This window comes from Lytechinus variegatus, chromosome 8, assembly GCF_018143015.1.
Source record: "Lytechinus variegatus isolate NC3 chromosome 8, Lvar_3.0, whole genome shotgun sequence".
NCBI lineage: Eukaryota > Metazoa > Echinodermata > Echinoidea > Temnopleuroida > Toxopneustidae > Lytechinus > Lytechinus variegatus.
Genome location: NC_054747.1, coordinates 17,338,616 through 17,355,531, shown reverse-complemented (window position 1 = coordinate 17,355,531; position 16,916 = coordinate 17,338,616). Strand labels below are relative to the sequence as shown.

The following is a 16,916-nucleotide window of genomic DNA, read 5'->3' as shown; positions in this document are numbered from 1 at the left end:
ATTTTATTTCATTTCTATTTTGTATAAAGCTCACTAAGAAATTTACAATGGCAAAATTTCCCAAGCCCTTGAATTATCAGAACCTTCTGCATTGGGTCAAGTCTATCAAAAACACATCAAGAAAATTTACCAATCATATCTTGAGTTCTCAACACCAGGACGGCAACGGCAGCAATATGACTGGACAGAACGCTAACCAGCATACAAACTAAACAATTCTTGAATCGGTGAAAGAGCTACCAAAACGTTACTATCTCTCTCGCTGACTATACCTTTATAAATAAGCCATACCTGGCTGCACTTGGCCAGCATGGGTGAGTAGAACTATAGTAGTTTGAGTACTATTATTGTAATAAAATCACAATAGGTCTGTTCACACCTCTCGGTTCATGAAAATACCCCTTAATTATATGAACTTGAAGACCTTCAACTATTTCCTGCTTTCTCTGTCTAAACCAGATAAACTTTTAGTAGCAGAGTAGCAAAGAGAAGGGAGCGACCGAAGAAGACATACATGTAGTAGGAGCGTGTAGAAGAGGAGGGACGGGTTGAGGTAGGAGGATAAACTTAAAGGAAACCAAAACCCCAAGAAGAGAAGCAATCTTATTTGAAAGAATAAAATAAGAGGAACAATAAAAAAAGTAGTTTTATCAAAATTGGTTATGAAATAAGCAAGTTATGGACATTTCAAGAGTCTTGTTGTACTTTCTGTGGGATCCTCAAATTGGCAAACGTGCTTCAAAATGGCTGATTTTGTGGACAACTCTCCATTAGACAGGAATAACCGTCGTTTCTGGGGATTTATTCAATAATTTCTGACATTTTACTATAATCCCCATTCACCGACGGTAGTGTCTTAGTGCGAGCCTGCATGTGTAATCTGGTCGGCAATTCGGAGGACGGGTTTTGTCCAGATTTTAATTTTTTTCAGATTCTAAATGACATTATATTATCTTGAATGAAGGCCCACTATTTTCGTTAGACTCTTAATCTTAAGCGCCGTGGTGTAGCGGTTCTGACTCTCGCCTGGTAATCAGAGGGTCGTGTGTTCGAATCCCACCATGGCCTAGCGTCCTTTGGCAAGGCGTTAATCCACACTTTGCCACTCTCGACCCAGGAGTTAAATGGGTACCCGGTAGGATGTGAAAGCCTATGCCTAGCAATTGAGTGTTGGAATGCTCCCCAGGGAGTGGAGAAGGTGCATACATTGTATGCGAGCATGCAAGGATCCGATGACCGGGGTAATAATATGTCTGTAAAGTGCTTAGAGACGTCGTTCCGATGTATTAAGCGCTATATAAATGAAGAAAATATCGAAAATATATGTTACCGATGAGTTATTCCCCCCGGTTATTCCTTATTTTTTTTTCTGCCGGAGAGGAAAACATGGCAGCCATGTGTTGTTCAACGAGTTGTGCTTTTATCAAGGCTTTCCGATTAAATTTTCGATATCCTGGGCAATCAATGCGAGTGACAAGTTCCGAACGCATGCACATCTACAAGCGCAAAGCAGCGGCACAAATCGCAATATATAGCGACTGGTAAATCCATCTGTAAGGATGATGACGTCATCCAAGATGGCAACTTACGTTGACCACTGAAAGGATCGAAGATGACGATGTTTCAATCATCATTTGAAAGGAATAAGCGGTAACTGCGGTCTAAGGTACGATATTTCTGAATTTTAAACATTATTCCGTAAATATGGATGTGATTTCTTTTTCATAATGTGACATTTTGTGTACAAAAAAACGATCGGAAAATTAGGTTTCCGCCGAATGTTAGATCTAACGTTACTGTAAATCGTTGTCTGTACGTACGGGCCTCCAAGCTCTTCAGTCTATGTATTGGTGAGTGAGCCAACGCAGTTCAGCGGAACAACCAAAATACAGAGACTGAAGCTTTTGGTCTAACTCTCCATTTGTTTTGTATACAAATTTTCAGCTTTTTCACTTTATGTACTTCACACTATCTCCTCCTGACCTTGACATATGTGGTGTGAATTCTATTTTCCCATGACATATGTTGAGCTTAGAAGGAAGCAAGATGCAGTTTGAAAGATAATGAGGAAAATCTGAAAATTTAATACAAATGTTTCTATAAAGTGCTGCATACTGTTACCCCGGCTCTAGCACCTCGAGCATTCAAGGAATTCCTTCCTACTAGGTACCCATTTACTACACCTGGGTCGAGAGTGACAAATGTAGATACACGCCTTGCCAAAGGACGCTAGTGCCGTGGTGGGATTTGAACCCCGGATCTTGTGGTTCAAAGTCCGAAGACTTAACCACTGAGCCAAAACACCCCTACCTCTATATCTGCTCGGATATTGGGATATTACAAGTATTTTACTTTCACATAGTAAAAATAGTATTTTCTGATCGTGCAGAATTCCGTAAAAGTACGTAACCAGCAAATACCGCGCCTTATTCATGATCGTGCGAGTGTGAGAGCACCGAATGTCAGATACACTCTGCCCCTTTTTTGGCCCCTTTCGACTTCTGTATTCCCAGAAAGGAAATCACCTCGTCAGTTTATGTAGAGCATGCCTATGAAAAAAACCAACATTATTTCACGGCTGATGTATGGTAGACTCGACTACTCCGTCATTAATGGAAAAAAAGGCTATTGAAAGGTAAATTTCCATCCAGGCCCTGTTTGCCCAGACAGGGGCATCAAATGATTCTTTCATTCTTGTTTGTTGTACCATATAGAAGCCTTTGAACGAGCTATTGAATGCCATTTCTATAGTCATAGCGTTATTGTGGCGTGGCCCGTGGGTGATGATACATAATGCATTGAAATAGTGCATGTTTTTGCCATGAACCCACAAAAAAAGGAGTTCATGATAAATATGTATGACCCAACCTACATCAAACACAACAGGCCGATCATGAGATATACATGTGTCCACGAAAATTGCATTATTGTGTTGTTCATCGGGGAGGGGGGGGGGGGGGTGGGCAAGAAATGAGACCAGGGGCCATTTCATAAAACTTTTTATACCGTGTGAGTCAAAAAAAAATTGAAACCTCACAAATCCCCAAATCAAAGGAAAATGAAAACTTTGGAACAAGAAAGCTTGTGTGAAAAGAGGAAAATAAGAGTAACAGATCAACCAAAGGTTTGAGAAAAATCTGACAAATAATGAGAAATTTAGGGCCATTTGAATATTGCGATCATTAATGCGATGGAGATCCGCTACAACCCCATCTATGGCGAGTCAGCGCTAGTCTGAAGAAGCCTGCAGAAACGAATAGGCGAAAGCTCACAAGGTAAAAAGAAAATTAATTTTGCGGAAAGATGAAAATTTGTTCTATTCCTTTTACTTACAAATATAGCGATCATCAGGCATGCTAGATTGCACATACATCCTTCTCCTGGCGGCTTGTCCATCATCAAACACTGCATTGTCTGGAGAAAACAAAAGCAGACACATACATTCATGAACAAAATCAAACAAAGCAGACTATTTGTTCAAGAAAAAATAAATAAAGTCATATGTCAACATGAATATCAAGAATTAAAATGGATGTGAATCTGAAGACACTAAAAAAATATTTACTTTATAATAAATAGTTTTATAATAGCTATTCAAGAGGGGAGGGGTGGAAAATTTCTGTGCTTTAGACAAGTACAATGGAGGGAATAGAGCAGAGTCAAAATGTTAAATGCTGTTCACACGACCATTAAAAGCATAAACATTTTCCCACTTCGATAGCCATTTGACCACAAGAGTATCGCTAAGGCGAGCACATAATACGCCAGCCTGTAACACGTAAAATTGAGATATTGGTCAAGCAAGAAAAGTGGAAGGTGGCGACTTCACCTTTGGCCTTCTGACCTCAAAATCAATAGCATTGCTGAGATCCATGCTAGTATCATACACACCAAATTATATGAGCCTAGTTTAAACTTGAGGTTATCGTGTTTACAAGGTCTGCAGCAGGGTAAGATGAAAACATGTCAGTGTGACCTTGACCTTTGACCTTTTGACCTCAAAATCAATAGGCTTCCTGGGATCCATGCTAGTATTCTACACACCAAATTATATGAGCCTATGTGAAGTTAAACTGAAGTTATCGCTTTACAAGGAAAAGTTTACGGACGGATGGCTACTGAGCGGTTAAGATTTGATGTTGACATCGCCACCATCGGAAAAGCGGCACCTACAGTATAGTCTCACTCTGCTATGCAGGTGAGACAAAAAACCTTCCAAAAAAGTTGCCAAAATTTCATATTCTACATCTTTACATCCATTAAATTGCCATCTATTTTCCCATTTTCCATGAAAGTATTATGATTTAGTTGGAAACGATATAAAACCGAAGAATATCCACGTCTTTCTAGACTCTGAAAGAACATTTTCGGTTGCTGAAGGAAATCATACCATGGTTTGGAGTTGAACCCATGACCTTTTATTTCAATGTCCAAAGACTAATACACTGGGCCACAATGCTCCATTAATTAAAAAAAAAGGAGGGAGGATGGGGGCAGATGGAGATTAAATGGGTGATAGAAGGAGGGCATCGATTCAGAAGGTTAAACTAAAGCAGGTCATGTTTAATAGCAGACTGAATATGAACAAACAGCTATACACATACGGCAGACAGCATTCAATTGCAGAGCAATTCAAGGTTGCTTAACTTTAATAAACAAAAATGAAAAAATATCGACATACATCAATAAAAAAGAAGAATCTAATTCAGTGGTATGTGGCTTGGCATTATGCTGCTGGTTATATTCAGTGTGAACAATGCAAACAACATAAGAGAAACCCCAAAAATTGTTTTGTTGGCTTGTACTTTATGTATGTTGGACCCTCAAATAGTGTTTTTAGTTCTCAAAAGAACATAACATAACTTTAATAAGTACATGTACATGTATAATGACCTCTGTGAGTGACCCTTGACCTTGTAATCTTCTTCCAATATACAAAATTTCAAGTGGAACCCTTAACAGTTCTTTAAATATTGCAAAAACTTATATTCTTATATCATGATCTCTGTGGTCTTTGACATACCCCCAAAATAATTCCCTAACACATCATAAACTAAAGGCGCTGTCACACCTTGGCGTTTTAGACAGCGTATGCCCGACCTATGAGGAATTTGGCGAATACGCTGGCGTACGTCCAAACACGTTACGGGCAAGTTTTGCATACGTTAAGAGTACGCTAAAACACGCTGGTATACGTCGTCATACGGCGAGGTCGTCGAAAATTTTGTGCAAGCACAAAATTTTTCGACGTATGCCAGCGTATGGCTCATACGTCCCGCATACGCGAGTCATAAGTTGTAGGCAAGTTACTCGATCGTTGATACACGTTGACACACGTTACTCGTGAGTTACTCATAAGTCGATGTACGTCGAGATAATGTCCAGCGTACCCTAAAACTTACTTCTAACCTATGAGTAACATGCTTTGAACGTATGTGTAACTTAACTCCAACGTATATTGACGTATGAAGACGTGCTCCGAACGACCACAAAACTTACTGAACGTGTTCATAACTTACAGCTACCGTATAATGGCGTATTGACAACGTTTATAGGAATTAGTATATAAAGGTAAGGTTCACAGGAGTTTTCTTCGGCATGGCGGTGGTGTTGATACGGTGATGTATCGTGCAGTTATGATTTGAATAGTCGAGCGGCAGCCTTTTTATATGCTACGACACGTGTTCGTCAGCGATACGCTGCCGCGCGCTATGCGTAAGTTAGGCTATCGTAGGGCATAAGTTGTGTACGCCAGCAAAACGCTAAGCATTCGTTGGAATACGTTACTTATAAGTTAACGAAGCGTTCGATATAAGTCACTAATACGTTATGTATACGTCCAACTCGTTATGAAAACGCTAAGTATACGCCCAGAGTTGAAAAAAAAATATCAAAGTTCAGCGTATGCCGACGTTTTAGAGAAATTTTGATACGTCGGGCATACGCTGTCTAAAACGCCAAGGTGTGACACCACCTTAAGGTCTTCATTTTTTATATGATTGCTTAAAAAGTATGAATGATTGGTAAAGCAAGGAGACCTCCTTGGGTAAAGTCACCAGAGTCTGACCCAAGGCTTAAGGTCCTTTTGGGGGGACCTGGTAATAATAGCTGGTTTTTTAGCACTTTTCCCATAATGGCTCAAAGCGCTTTGCAGCATACTATTACCCTGGTCATTGGATTCATTTCAATCTTGCAAGAAAAGAACATAATTTCAACTCCCTGGGGAGCATTCCTTGCGTTCATCCCAGCCTCATAATGGCACTGGCAAATTCAAACATACAATAACTTTCGCATCCTACCGAGTGCCCATTTAGCACCAGGGTCGAGAGTGGCAAAGTGTGGATTAATGCCTTGCCAAAGGACGCTAGACCACAGTGGGATTGAACACACAATCCTCTGTTTACAAGGCTAGAGTCAGAACCACTTTACCATGGCTCGATGCCCTTTATAACAAGTGGAATGCCTTTGGCGGTCTCACCTGCATCACGTGATTCAATATAGCAGCAATGCTGACTTTGAAAACTACTATAACTCGCAAAAGATGTTCAGTGATACTTGGTTACTCTTATTTCCAAGTTTTATGAACTAGACCAACATACTTTCAAAGTTATGATGATAATTCAACAAATACCCCCAATTAGGGAAAGTTCATTGACCCTAAATGACCTTTGACCTTGATCATGTGACCTGAATCTTGATTACTATAATGTCTAAGTTTCATGAATCAGATCCATAAACTTTCAAAGTTAATTCAACAGATACCCCCAATTCGCAGGATGCAGGATGTTCAGTGATACTTGATAAACTTTATGTCCAAGTTTCATTTTCTAAGTTATGATGACATTTCAAAAACTTAACCTTAGGTTAAGATTTTTATGTTGATTCCCCCAACATGGTCTAAGTTCATTGACCCTAAATGACCTTTGACCTTGGTCATGTGACATGAAACTAAAGCTGGATGTTCAGTAATACTTGATTAAACTTATGGCCAAGTTTCATGAACTAGGTCCATATACTTTCTAAGTTATGCTATCATTTAAAAAACTTAACCTTTGGTTATTATTAAGATTTGGTGTTGACGCCGCCGCCGTCGGAAAAGCAGCGCCTATAGTCTCACTCTGCTATGCAGGTGAGACAAAAATCAAAGTACACTCTCTTTGTAAAAAATGGGAACCAAACGCAAGTCACCAGATTGCGAAACTACTGGTCTACTGACTGAACTGTGCATCACGCCTCCTCCTTTTTAACGCTACCAAAAAACCCAGACATTTTTTGTGCTATTGTGTGCTAGAGTGATACCCACTCTGGACTTGGTAATGCCCTCCCTGTGACACAGCATTTGCTCCTACGACAATTGCTCCGAGAATTCTCTCCTCTAAGTTGTAGGGTTGTTGTTAGGGTTGCAATATTAGGGTATTATACCAGGTCTGAGGTCTGTTGCAGAAAGAGTTGGGTTTAAACGCAAATCAAAAAAATCAATCGCAAGTCCCAAATGCGCGCTGTTGATTGGTTGAAAATCAAGTTGCGCCTGATTTTTAGAGTTGCGATTGATTGCAACTCTTTCTGCAACGGGCCCCTGGTCAGTGGTGTTAGGTTTAGTGTAGGGTATGGTGTTAAATCCAGAGTTGAAGTGAAGTTATTCGATTAGTGTGTTTGTGTGTGGTGGGATCAATATTCCTTGAAACATTAAACATTTGTCCAGTGTACCATAGCCATTAACCTGGGTTCACTTAATAAGCCACACTTTTACGGAGTGCCAGTTGTTAACTCGTTCACCAATTGCAAAAATTATTCTTATCCTGCCGCAAAAAGATGTGAAAAGGATAATTGAGATGTGAAATGGAAATAGGAAAACACAGAAATATAACGAGTTTTAATGAAATAAATGGTACATGTTGTAAAGCCTTGTGGCCCAGTGGACTAGTCTACGGACTTTGAAACAGAGGGTCGTGGGCTCGAATCCCAGCCATGGCATAATATCCTTCGGCAAGAAATTTATCCACATTGTGCTGCACTCAACCCAGGTGAGGTGAATGGGTACCTGGGAGGATTTATTCCTTGAATGCTTTAGCGCCTATTAATATGGCGGCTCAGCTACAGTCGGGGTAATAATCAGCGCAGTTGAGTATATGCACATAGTAACTACGCTATATAAATGGACATATTACTATTATTACATTTTTATTGCCACGAATATGGAATTACAAAGCCAGCGTTCCTTAAAAGTGTGGTTTGAATTATTAAAATCAGTTTAGACAAGGGGTAAACCTTGGTTTAATCATCAGAATTTCCCCCCAATAATGGGTGTAACAACAGATAAAAATTATTAACCCTACCGATGCTATAAAAGGTAGACAGGCCACCCACTCACTATGAAAAGCTAAATGGCCCTGCATTTAATTAATAGGAAGCTTCAGATGATCTAGTCAGTTTGCATGCTGGAGTTTATAACGTGGAGAAGGTTTACCATTCACCATGTGTAATATGAAGAAGGGAAAGGAAATACAGGCAGAAAATTAAGACGCAAAGGATGAAAAGAGGAAATTAGAGGTATTCTTAATATGAAAGCCTGTAAATCAGACAGTTAATAGGTTTGATAATGCTTGAAGTAAATGTAGGGCACCCTGGCCCATGAAGTCAAAAATCTCTTTTAAACAAGAGTACAAAGTCTAGCAAATAGTGTTGCACGGGCTTAACAAGTATATAACGTTTTTTTTTTTTAGTGAATTAGAGCCCTGCGAATTCATTGAAAGCATTTAATAGCTACCTGCGCTTTGACAATGTACCAAGATAGACTATAGAAAATGATAGACAAACTATTGTGTATGTTTTCTCTACCATTACTCCAACAGATGTGTACAAAGCACAGTGCTCAACATTTCTCAATGTGTCAAAATTGTATGTCTACATGTAAATAACATTCGAGCATAGGGAATTCATGTGAAATCGTTGCTGTCTTCGAAACTGCTGCAGAAAGGATCCGCCATATTGTCTGATGCCATGACAGAGATTTATAGGTTAATTTTTTCAGAAAATAAATCAATCCCCACTGCATATGGTATGAAATGGCTAATGTTTTTTTTTAAGTCACCTTTTCTCAAGCATCTCCATATTGAAAGGTCTCTCCATTTTTTAATAAAGTAAATAAATTTTATTTTAAGGGATGGATTTCTCAATATGAATACACAATCAAATTTCACAATGCTTGTAAAATGGGCAATGGGTATACAATAAAGAAAACAAAGAGGCCTTAAACCTTTATCATAGACAAGTGCAGGAAAGTTCAGAGAATAATTTTGCTTTACAAATTTGAATAGCATTTTTGGTCATAAGAGAAAAGCTCCCAACTACATGTATAATAATGTAAAAATGCTATACAAAAGACTTTATGCATAGAAGTCTTTCAAAAATGTGGAGCAAACTGCGATGCGATACCAGGGGCCCGTTGCAAAAAGAGTTGCGTTTAAACGCAAGTAAAAAAATCAATCGCAAGTCAAAAATGCGCGCTGTTGATTGGTTGAAAATCAAGTTGCGCATGATTTTTGGAGTTGCGATTGATTGCAACTCTTTCTGCAACTCTTTCTGCAACGGGCCCCAGGAAAATTATTCCCTGAAGTTGCAGGACAATGACATCATCCCTGAGATCCATGTATATTGCCATCCAGACTGCAACCACTTTATGTCTTCTTCACCGATGGGTCCTACCATTAATGTTGTAAGTTAGAGCAATAACGGGATCGGAGTTCTGTTTGGAAGTTTTGCTCCTAAAATCGAAATCGTTTCGGATATCAGATCGGAAGATATTCAAAAAAAAAAAAATACATTAAAATTTGTATGTGGCCGGCACGTGGACAAATTCTGCAAGCTACACTGATGACAGAATTTGTTTTGATCTCCGACAAAAGCGGAGGAAGAAGATGACGATTTGTTTTGATCTCTGACATGATCGGAGGAAGGAAAAGAAGATAATGACGTTGCACCATTATGGTAACTTTCCCAATCAATGGTAACTAACATGGAATCCTTGATTCTGATTCGCTGTTGATCAGCGTTACCATGGTAGTTACCACTGGATGGCAAACTTACTTTTATGCAATTGGCCCATGGTTTCGTGATTCTCGTCCAGAATGGTCTAATCTCACTTCGTCCACGGCCCAGTTTGTCTACTTTCCATTAGGCCTCATCCCACTGACGTTGGGGTGTTGCAAGAAAATATTTGAAATCAATTGCAAATATTCTATTGCAAGTTTAAAATAAATATCAATTTCTAAATTGTAGCAAATCAGATCACACTCCGTGTTTCGAAAAGCAGATACACAATCAATCGCTAACTCGCAATTAATTTCAAGACTTATGCTTAATTTTTGGGACCGAAAATAGACTTGCAATTGATCACAAGTTTCTTGCAATGCCCCATTTGTCTACAACCAGTCTGTATACTAATAAGCTTTCGATTGTCTGCGACTGCAACGTATTCCTAGTTCACTGGAAGTGGTGCCACCGCTTGTTCAGTATCACGTTCGTACATTGATGAAAACAGTTTCGATTTAAGTCGACGTACCCGTACCAGGCCACAGCATATACCAGTGTGATAGCGAGCGGGCCATGGGCCGATACTGCCGGAGAATCAGGCGTAGCATCACGCTACGAACCGGGTGAGGCGACTGTGGGTGCAACATTTGCACTCTTGGGCAAAAAGCTGAAAAAACACAGTTGTTTGGAAATCAGGACACACTATTAATATGTAAATGGAAAAGCTGGTAACAAGCAGTAATTTGCAGTTTACCAGCCCTTGGATGACGTCATCATGTACGAACTAGCGCTCGTTCGAGCACTATGACACCGAACGTCAAAACCCTCAAATACGAGTCACAGATTTGGGCAGTGAACGAGAAGGCTCGTCACAGATTACTTCGCGCATGCGCAGCACTCCCAAAATTCCTTAATCTCGTACGTCCACATGGCCCGTCACAGAAAACGAAAGGTCTCTAATAAACTATTTGGTCTAACTGACGTTAACATGTAGCCTATTCAACTTTTTCTTCAAATTTCCAGCATGACTATGAAGAGCTATCCTACACTACTTGCTTTCCAACATATCCTGGGTTCCTCATTATTTTTCATTGAGAGTCATGCAATTTGAGAATGTACAGTACAAGTAACATATCTCTTAAATTTAGTGGCCTGTGTACTTGTACTATTAAATAAAAAAAATATTATCACTTGTGTAATTAAAATCTATTAAGTCTGCACAGTGTTCAAACTTCAAACTCATACATTGGTTTTAGCCTGGGTACTTTAAGTTTAAAAATAATGATCACTTGTGTAATTGAAATCTGAGACTTCACAGGAAAAATTTTGTATTCTTTTCATTCATTCATTCATTCATTCATTCATGCATTCTAATTTGCTTTTACATGTATATCTGTTATCATTCTTTATTCTATTCTTCATTAAATCAATTAATTAATTCTATTACCATTTTCTCTTCTTCTTTTTTTGGGGGGGGAGGGGCTACTTTACACAATATACAGTGAATGGGAGATTCTCCAGAGTTCCCTTAAAAAAAATCAATTTCCAGGGCTCTTTTGAGTATTTAGGGGGCGAGATCCCCTTGAGCCCCCATTGTTTTCTTTTTTTCCCTGCTGCACAGTGAACTCATACATTTTGTTTTACACAGTGGCATCATGGCATGTGTACTTTATAATAAAAAAAAATGAAATTGAGGACAAAATGATGGTTGGACCATATCAAGACACGACAAACTCACTTGCCCGATCAGACGAGTGGTCATTTTTTTTTAAATAACAATACTGTATATAAATGAGTTAAAGTAATTGGTTAACATTGGTTTGACTTTTAAAAAATCTGAGCTAGGTCACATTTGTCACCTGTGTCTGTGATATGTTAAAAAAATGAAGCCAAGAAAAAAATCGCGTTTGAAAATAATTATTTAGTGCTTCAAAAATTGAAATATAATGTGACCGGAAACACCATCTTAATTTCATCCCATACACTTACGTGTACTATTTAGGTGTCTATAAGACGCCTACTTACAAAATCGAGGTTTGCCTTGTAGTTTTAGCTTTTCATTCTCAATAATGGTTGTTTCTCAGGGTTTATTAGTTCTAATACATGCACACATGTTTAATCTTGGTTTGAGAACTTTTTAAATCAGCTGCTCACAAAGTTAAACAATACCTTTAACACAATCAAACATTAAAATGCATTAAATTGATTGATTCCATAGTGAAAAAGGAATTGCAATTTCAATAAATATCAATATTTCAATATTATGCCAAATAGTCTTATGTTTTATTGCCTTAGAATAGTGAGTTCAAATCAATACCAAATGCAACATTTTTGTTTTTTTGCCTCCAATTTGAGGATTTTATGTGCAACAAAGCAAACATAACATGTTATAAAAATGAATACGGTACATGAGATGACAGGACATTATCTACATGTATATAAAAAAGTGTATGTTTATGCAATCAATATCATCCTAATTTGGAACTTGGAAGACAATATCAAAGCAAAGATTCAGAGTTTTACATGAATTTGATGATTTCTCAACGTTGATAGAGAATACACTGTATATCTTTTTCTGTACCAAGCTTTCATTTCTACTCTCCTTTCTATTTCTCTTAAAGGATAAGTCCACCCCAACAAAACATCCTTTTGAATAAAAAGAGAAAAATCCAACGAGAATGACAATGAAAATTTCATCGAAATCGGATGTAAAATTAGAAAGTTTTAAAGTTTCGCTTAATTTCACATTATACTTATAATTATATGCACATCCGGTCGTTATGCAAATGAGGGAACTGATGACATTACTCACCCACTTTTTCCTTTGTATTCTATTCCATGAAATATGAAATATTCTTATTTTCTTCTCATTGTCCTGTGAAACAAAGTTTTATTTCTCCCTAAACAAGTGGAGTTTATATGATTATTCAATATTATATGCTTCAGTCAAGTTGGTCCTTATTGTCAAATCTGTAAAAAATTGAAATATTGTACAACTCAAACAATAAAAAACAAAAGAAATAGTGAGTGAGGGACATCATCGATTCTCTCATTTGCATGTGACTAAATAGTGCATATAACTATTTTGAGAAGAATAACTAAGCCAAACTTTGAAATGTCATATTTCACAACCGATTTTGATGACATTTCAGCATTATGCTTGTCAAATTTTTCTCTGTTTATTCAAATCAACATTTTTTATGAGGTGGACTTGACTTTTAAGAATATAAATTTCAGATTATCTCTCCTGTCTTAATTCCACATATTTATCACCCCAAAACCACCAATTAGTCACCGGGTAAGCTTCTCTGTAAATGGCCAAAATAGTATAGTCTACAAAAAAAAAAAAATAGCTTATCTGAAATAGCAATTCTTCTTCTTCATTCTGTTAAAATTTGAAGTCATGAAGTTGAACAAAAGAAAAGAACCAAGAGTTTCTTGGACACTACTTTTTCGGACTGCTTGGAAGTTTCACTGATATGCTTTTCACACTGCATTTCCTTAACCCCATAGTATACTATCTTTTTTTTTTCACACTGTCTTTCTTAACCCATACTATCTGCTCACATACTATCTGCTTAACCCCGGACTATCCCTCAGCTCATGAATATTGATGATTTTATCATACAGAGTGTGATTAATGTGCAATTCGACTTCTGTGATTGGCTAATGCTTTCCTTTCCTTCCACTTTCCTGAGCCCTGTTTCGTTTTCACACTGCATCTCTTAGCATCTCTTAGCAACGCAAGTTTAGTGCTAGCACAATAAGCCGCCTAACCCTGCTTTTTTGCAGGGCCAGATAGAACCGTACTATTTACCGAGCTAGCCCACTTCTGCTAAAAAGTAGTGTGAAAACGAAGTGGGATAAGCTTAACCCCAGGAAATTGGGGGGGCTAAGACCCCCCCTAGCCCCACCAATCAATTTCCAAGGGTTAAGGAAATAAAGTGCAGTGTGAAAAGCGTATGAGATTACAAAGTATGCACATCTCATGCTTGAATGAACCCTGAACTTCAAAACCTTGTTTTCTCATTGTTTTATAAAGCTCTTGCTGAATTTCCTCTGCATTCAATCAAGCACTTGTAATGGTTATTGTTGGTCAATTTCAAGACATTATATTTCACTTTAAAGCATAGAAAGTGAATTTTCATGCTCAATAAAAATATCAATATTCATTTTGGTCGACTTAAAGGCCGTTCTCATTCGCTTTCTAAAACTAGTTTACTGGAAGCCGATCCAGGAAACCAGTTTGGAAGATCGCATTGCTACCGTTCCCACTTGATCACACGAAAGTGGTTTTCAAAATCACTTCACGTAAAGCGCTCTTGTTGCTATGGAAACGCTCTCAGTGGGGTGACACGTTTCGCGCGAAATTCGAAACCGCAGCATAGGTATTCTACACCTGTCGTGTGGTGTAGCTCGCTCAAAATGTGCGAAGATCGCTTCCCGAAGAACGGTTGTGTCCGCACTTACGCTAAAACCAGTTTAATGAGGCAAAGCGATCTTGAAAACTACATCGCGAGGTGGTTTTCCAAACTGGTTTGGAAGATCGCTTCCAAGACCACTTTGACCGTTCTCACTACGCGTTAAACTAGTTTCCACTAAACTAGTTTTAGGAACGTAGTGAGAACAGCCTCTTATTGTTGGTTTTGGGTGGCAGGTCACATATATGTTTCTTGAAACGGTGACTACATGAATGCACCAAAGTGCAAGAGTCAAAAGTAAATATGGTCAGTTCCCCCATGTCTGCGCGGTCTCCCAAGTCTGCGCACCCGCGTATCTGCGCGATTCTAGTAAAAGACAGAGATGCCAAGTTCAAAGACCAGCTATGCGTGAGATTTGCTGTGAATCTGAGTGAGATCACAGACATTGTGTACAATGTATAATGAATATGGCCTGGGGATAGGCTCAGAGATGCCAAGTTCAAAGACCAGCTATGCGTGAGATTTGCTGTGAATCTGAGTGAGATCACAGACATTGTGTACAATGTATAATGAATATGGCCCGGGGATAGGCTCAGAGATGCCAAGTTCAAAGACCAGCTATCGTATGCGTGAGATTTGCTGTGAATCTGAGTGAGATCACAGACATTGTGTACAATGTATATGGGGATAGGCTGTGATAGTTGCGTGAGACAGAGATTTGAGGGGATGAACAAGAGTCCAAAGTGCTTGAGTCTCACGCATAATGCGCGAGACTTAGTAGCTCTGAAAAGAAGATGCGCAACGAGCACGAACTTTACACATGCAATACATAGTCAGGTATTCATTAAAAAATTCGACTCAAAATGGTGGAAAAATAATGAATTCAGGGCATTTCATGTGACAGCCTCAAAATGCAGCCTTTGTCTTCAAAATCGCCAAATCGTTTGCAAAGTGAATGAGTGCGCAGACATGGGGTACAATATTTTTTCAATCTGAAAATGACTGCTCAAGATTTTTTTCAAGAAAATCCTATATTTTCTTTAATTTTTCAATGAGAAATTTGGTACACTTACTCTTAATAATATAAGGAACATTATTAACCAAAAGATTTTGTGAAATAAAAAGAAATACATGTTAAATCTTAACTAAAATTGTTAGGTGCGCAGACTTGGGGCCCACCATCATACTTCATGTTTAAACGAATCAAATGCAACATACTCTCAGCTTGGTATATAGACCGAAACCCATGGATATACATGTAGCAGGTTACTGTGGCAAAAGAACTTCCCCCCAAAAAATAATCATATATATATATATATATATATATATATATATATATATATATATATGTGTGTGTAAAAAAACAATTGTTACTGTATTGTCCTCATTCTTTTTCTTTTTATATAGAATTATAAATTCAAAACATTGGACATCAGGAGGAGACCTGCAGGTCACAGTTCTGTGTACGCGCCCTTCTAGGCGACCAAGATTGGCTGGCTCCTCTAAAACTCTAACCCAATGGTAATAGGCAGCAAGTACATGTAAATAAATGAAAATGATACAGGATTTGTACTGTATAGCGCACGTATTCACCTTGTTACATGTAGGTGTTCAAGGTGCTCCTATATTACCCTGGCCAAGCACCGATTTCGGTGCTCCCAGCTTTTTGAGGAATTACTTCCTGCCGGTACCCATTTACCTTACCTGGGTTGAGTGCAGCACATTGTGGGTAAATTTCTTGCTGAAGGAAAGCACAACTTGGCTTGGAATAGAACCCACGTCTCTCAGATTGAAAGATGGGTCTTAAACACTAGACCACGACAAATGCCTGGGAATGAATAGGGGACTGTTTCATAAAGCATCTTCTCAGTGATTTTCAATAACAGGGTCAATCCATATCAAATCAACCAATTTTCAGACAATTTGTCACCCGACCCTCTTCGATTTTCTTTAAACTCGCACCAAATGTTGCCCCAAGTGTCTGACGGAAAAATCTGAAATATTTTGCCCCAAGGTCAAATGGTTGCTAAGATACGGCCTCCCATAGCAACCAATGCGAACTCAAAGAAATTATTTTAAATAAAATTGCCTATTTTTGATTGACTACTGCAGCAAAGTTTGATTGATTACAGTCTTCATTTTAAGTAAATTGGAAGAACTTTTTGATCTAAACATGCAGAGTATACTGTAGCGCGGACCTGTCAACCGGATTTTGCACACGAGGTCACCGAAAATGGTGTTAAGCATCCGTGTCAATGATTTCAGAAGCATGTTTGGAGGATCATAAATCCAAAACTAAATTAGCTTAGAACCAAATATTATGCACATTTATGGACTTTCATATACTCAACAGAATTACAAAAAATTGACCCAAGAGTGTGTGTCGTTTTCCTGTAGGGTGCCCTCAAAGTTGGATTTTTTTCAAAAGATGCCAAGTTCAAGGTCACGGATCACCTCCCGTCC

The 16,916-nt window shown here is 38.5% G+C and overlaps 1 protein-coding gene across 1 annotated transcript in view; it reads right to left on the bottom strand.

Moving 5' to 3' along the window:
• The window catches only part of LOC121420074 (histone-lysine N-methyltransferase PRDM9-like), a 38,736-nt gene that overhangs the window by 11,154 nt on the left and 10,666 nt on the right, over positions 1 to 16,916 (bottom strand). Inside the window, exon 4 of the mRNA XM_041614601.1 lies at positions 3,334 to 3,414. Within this exon, the coding sequence (XP_041470535.1) occupies positions 3,334 to 3,414 (81 nt within the window). The remainder of the gene's footprint in view (positions 1 to 3,333; positions 3,415 to 16,916) is intronic.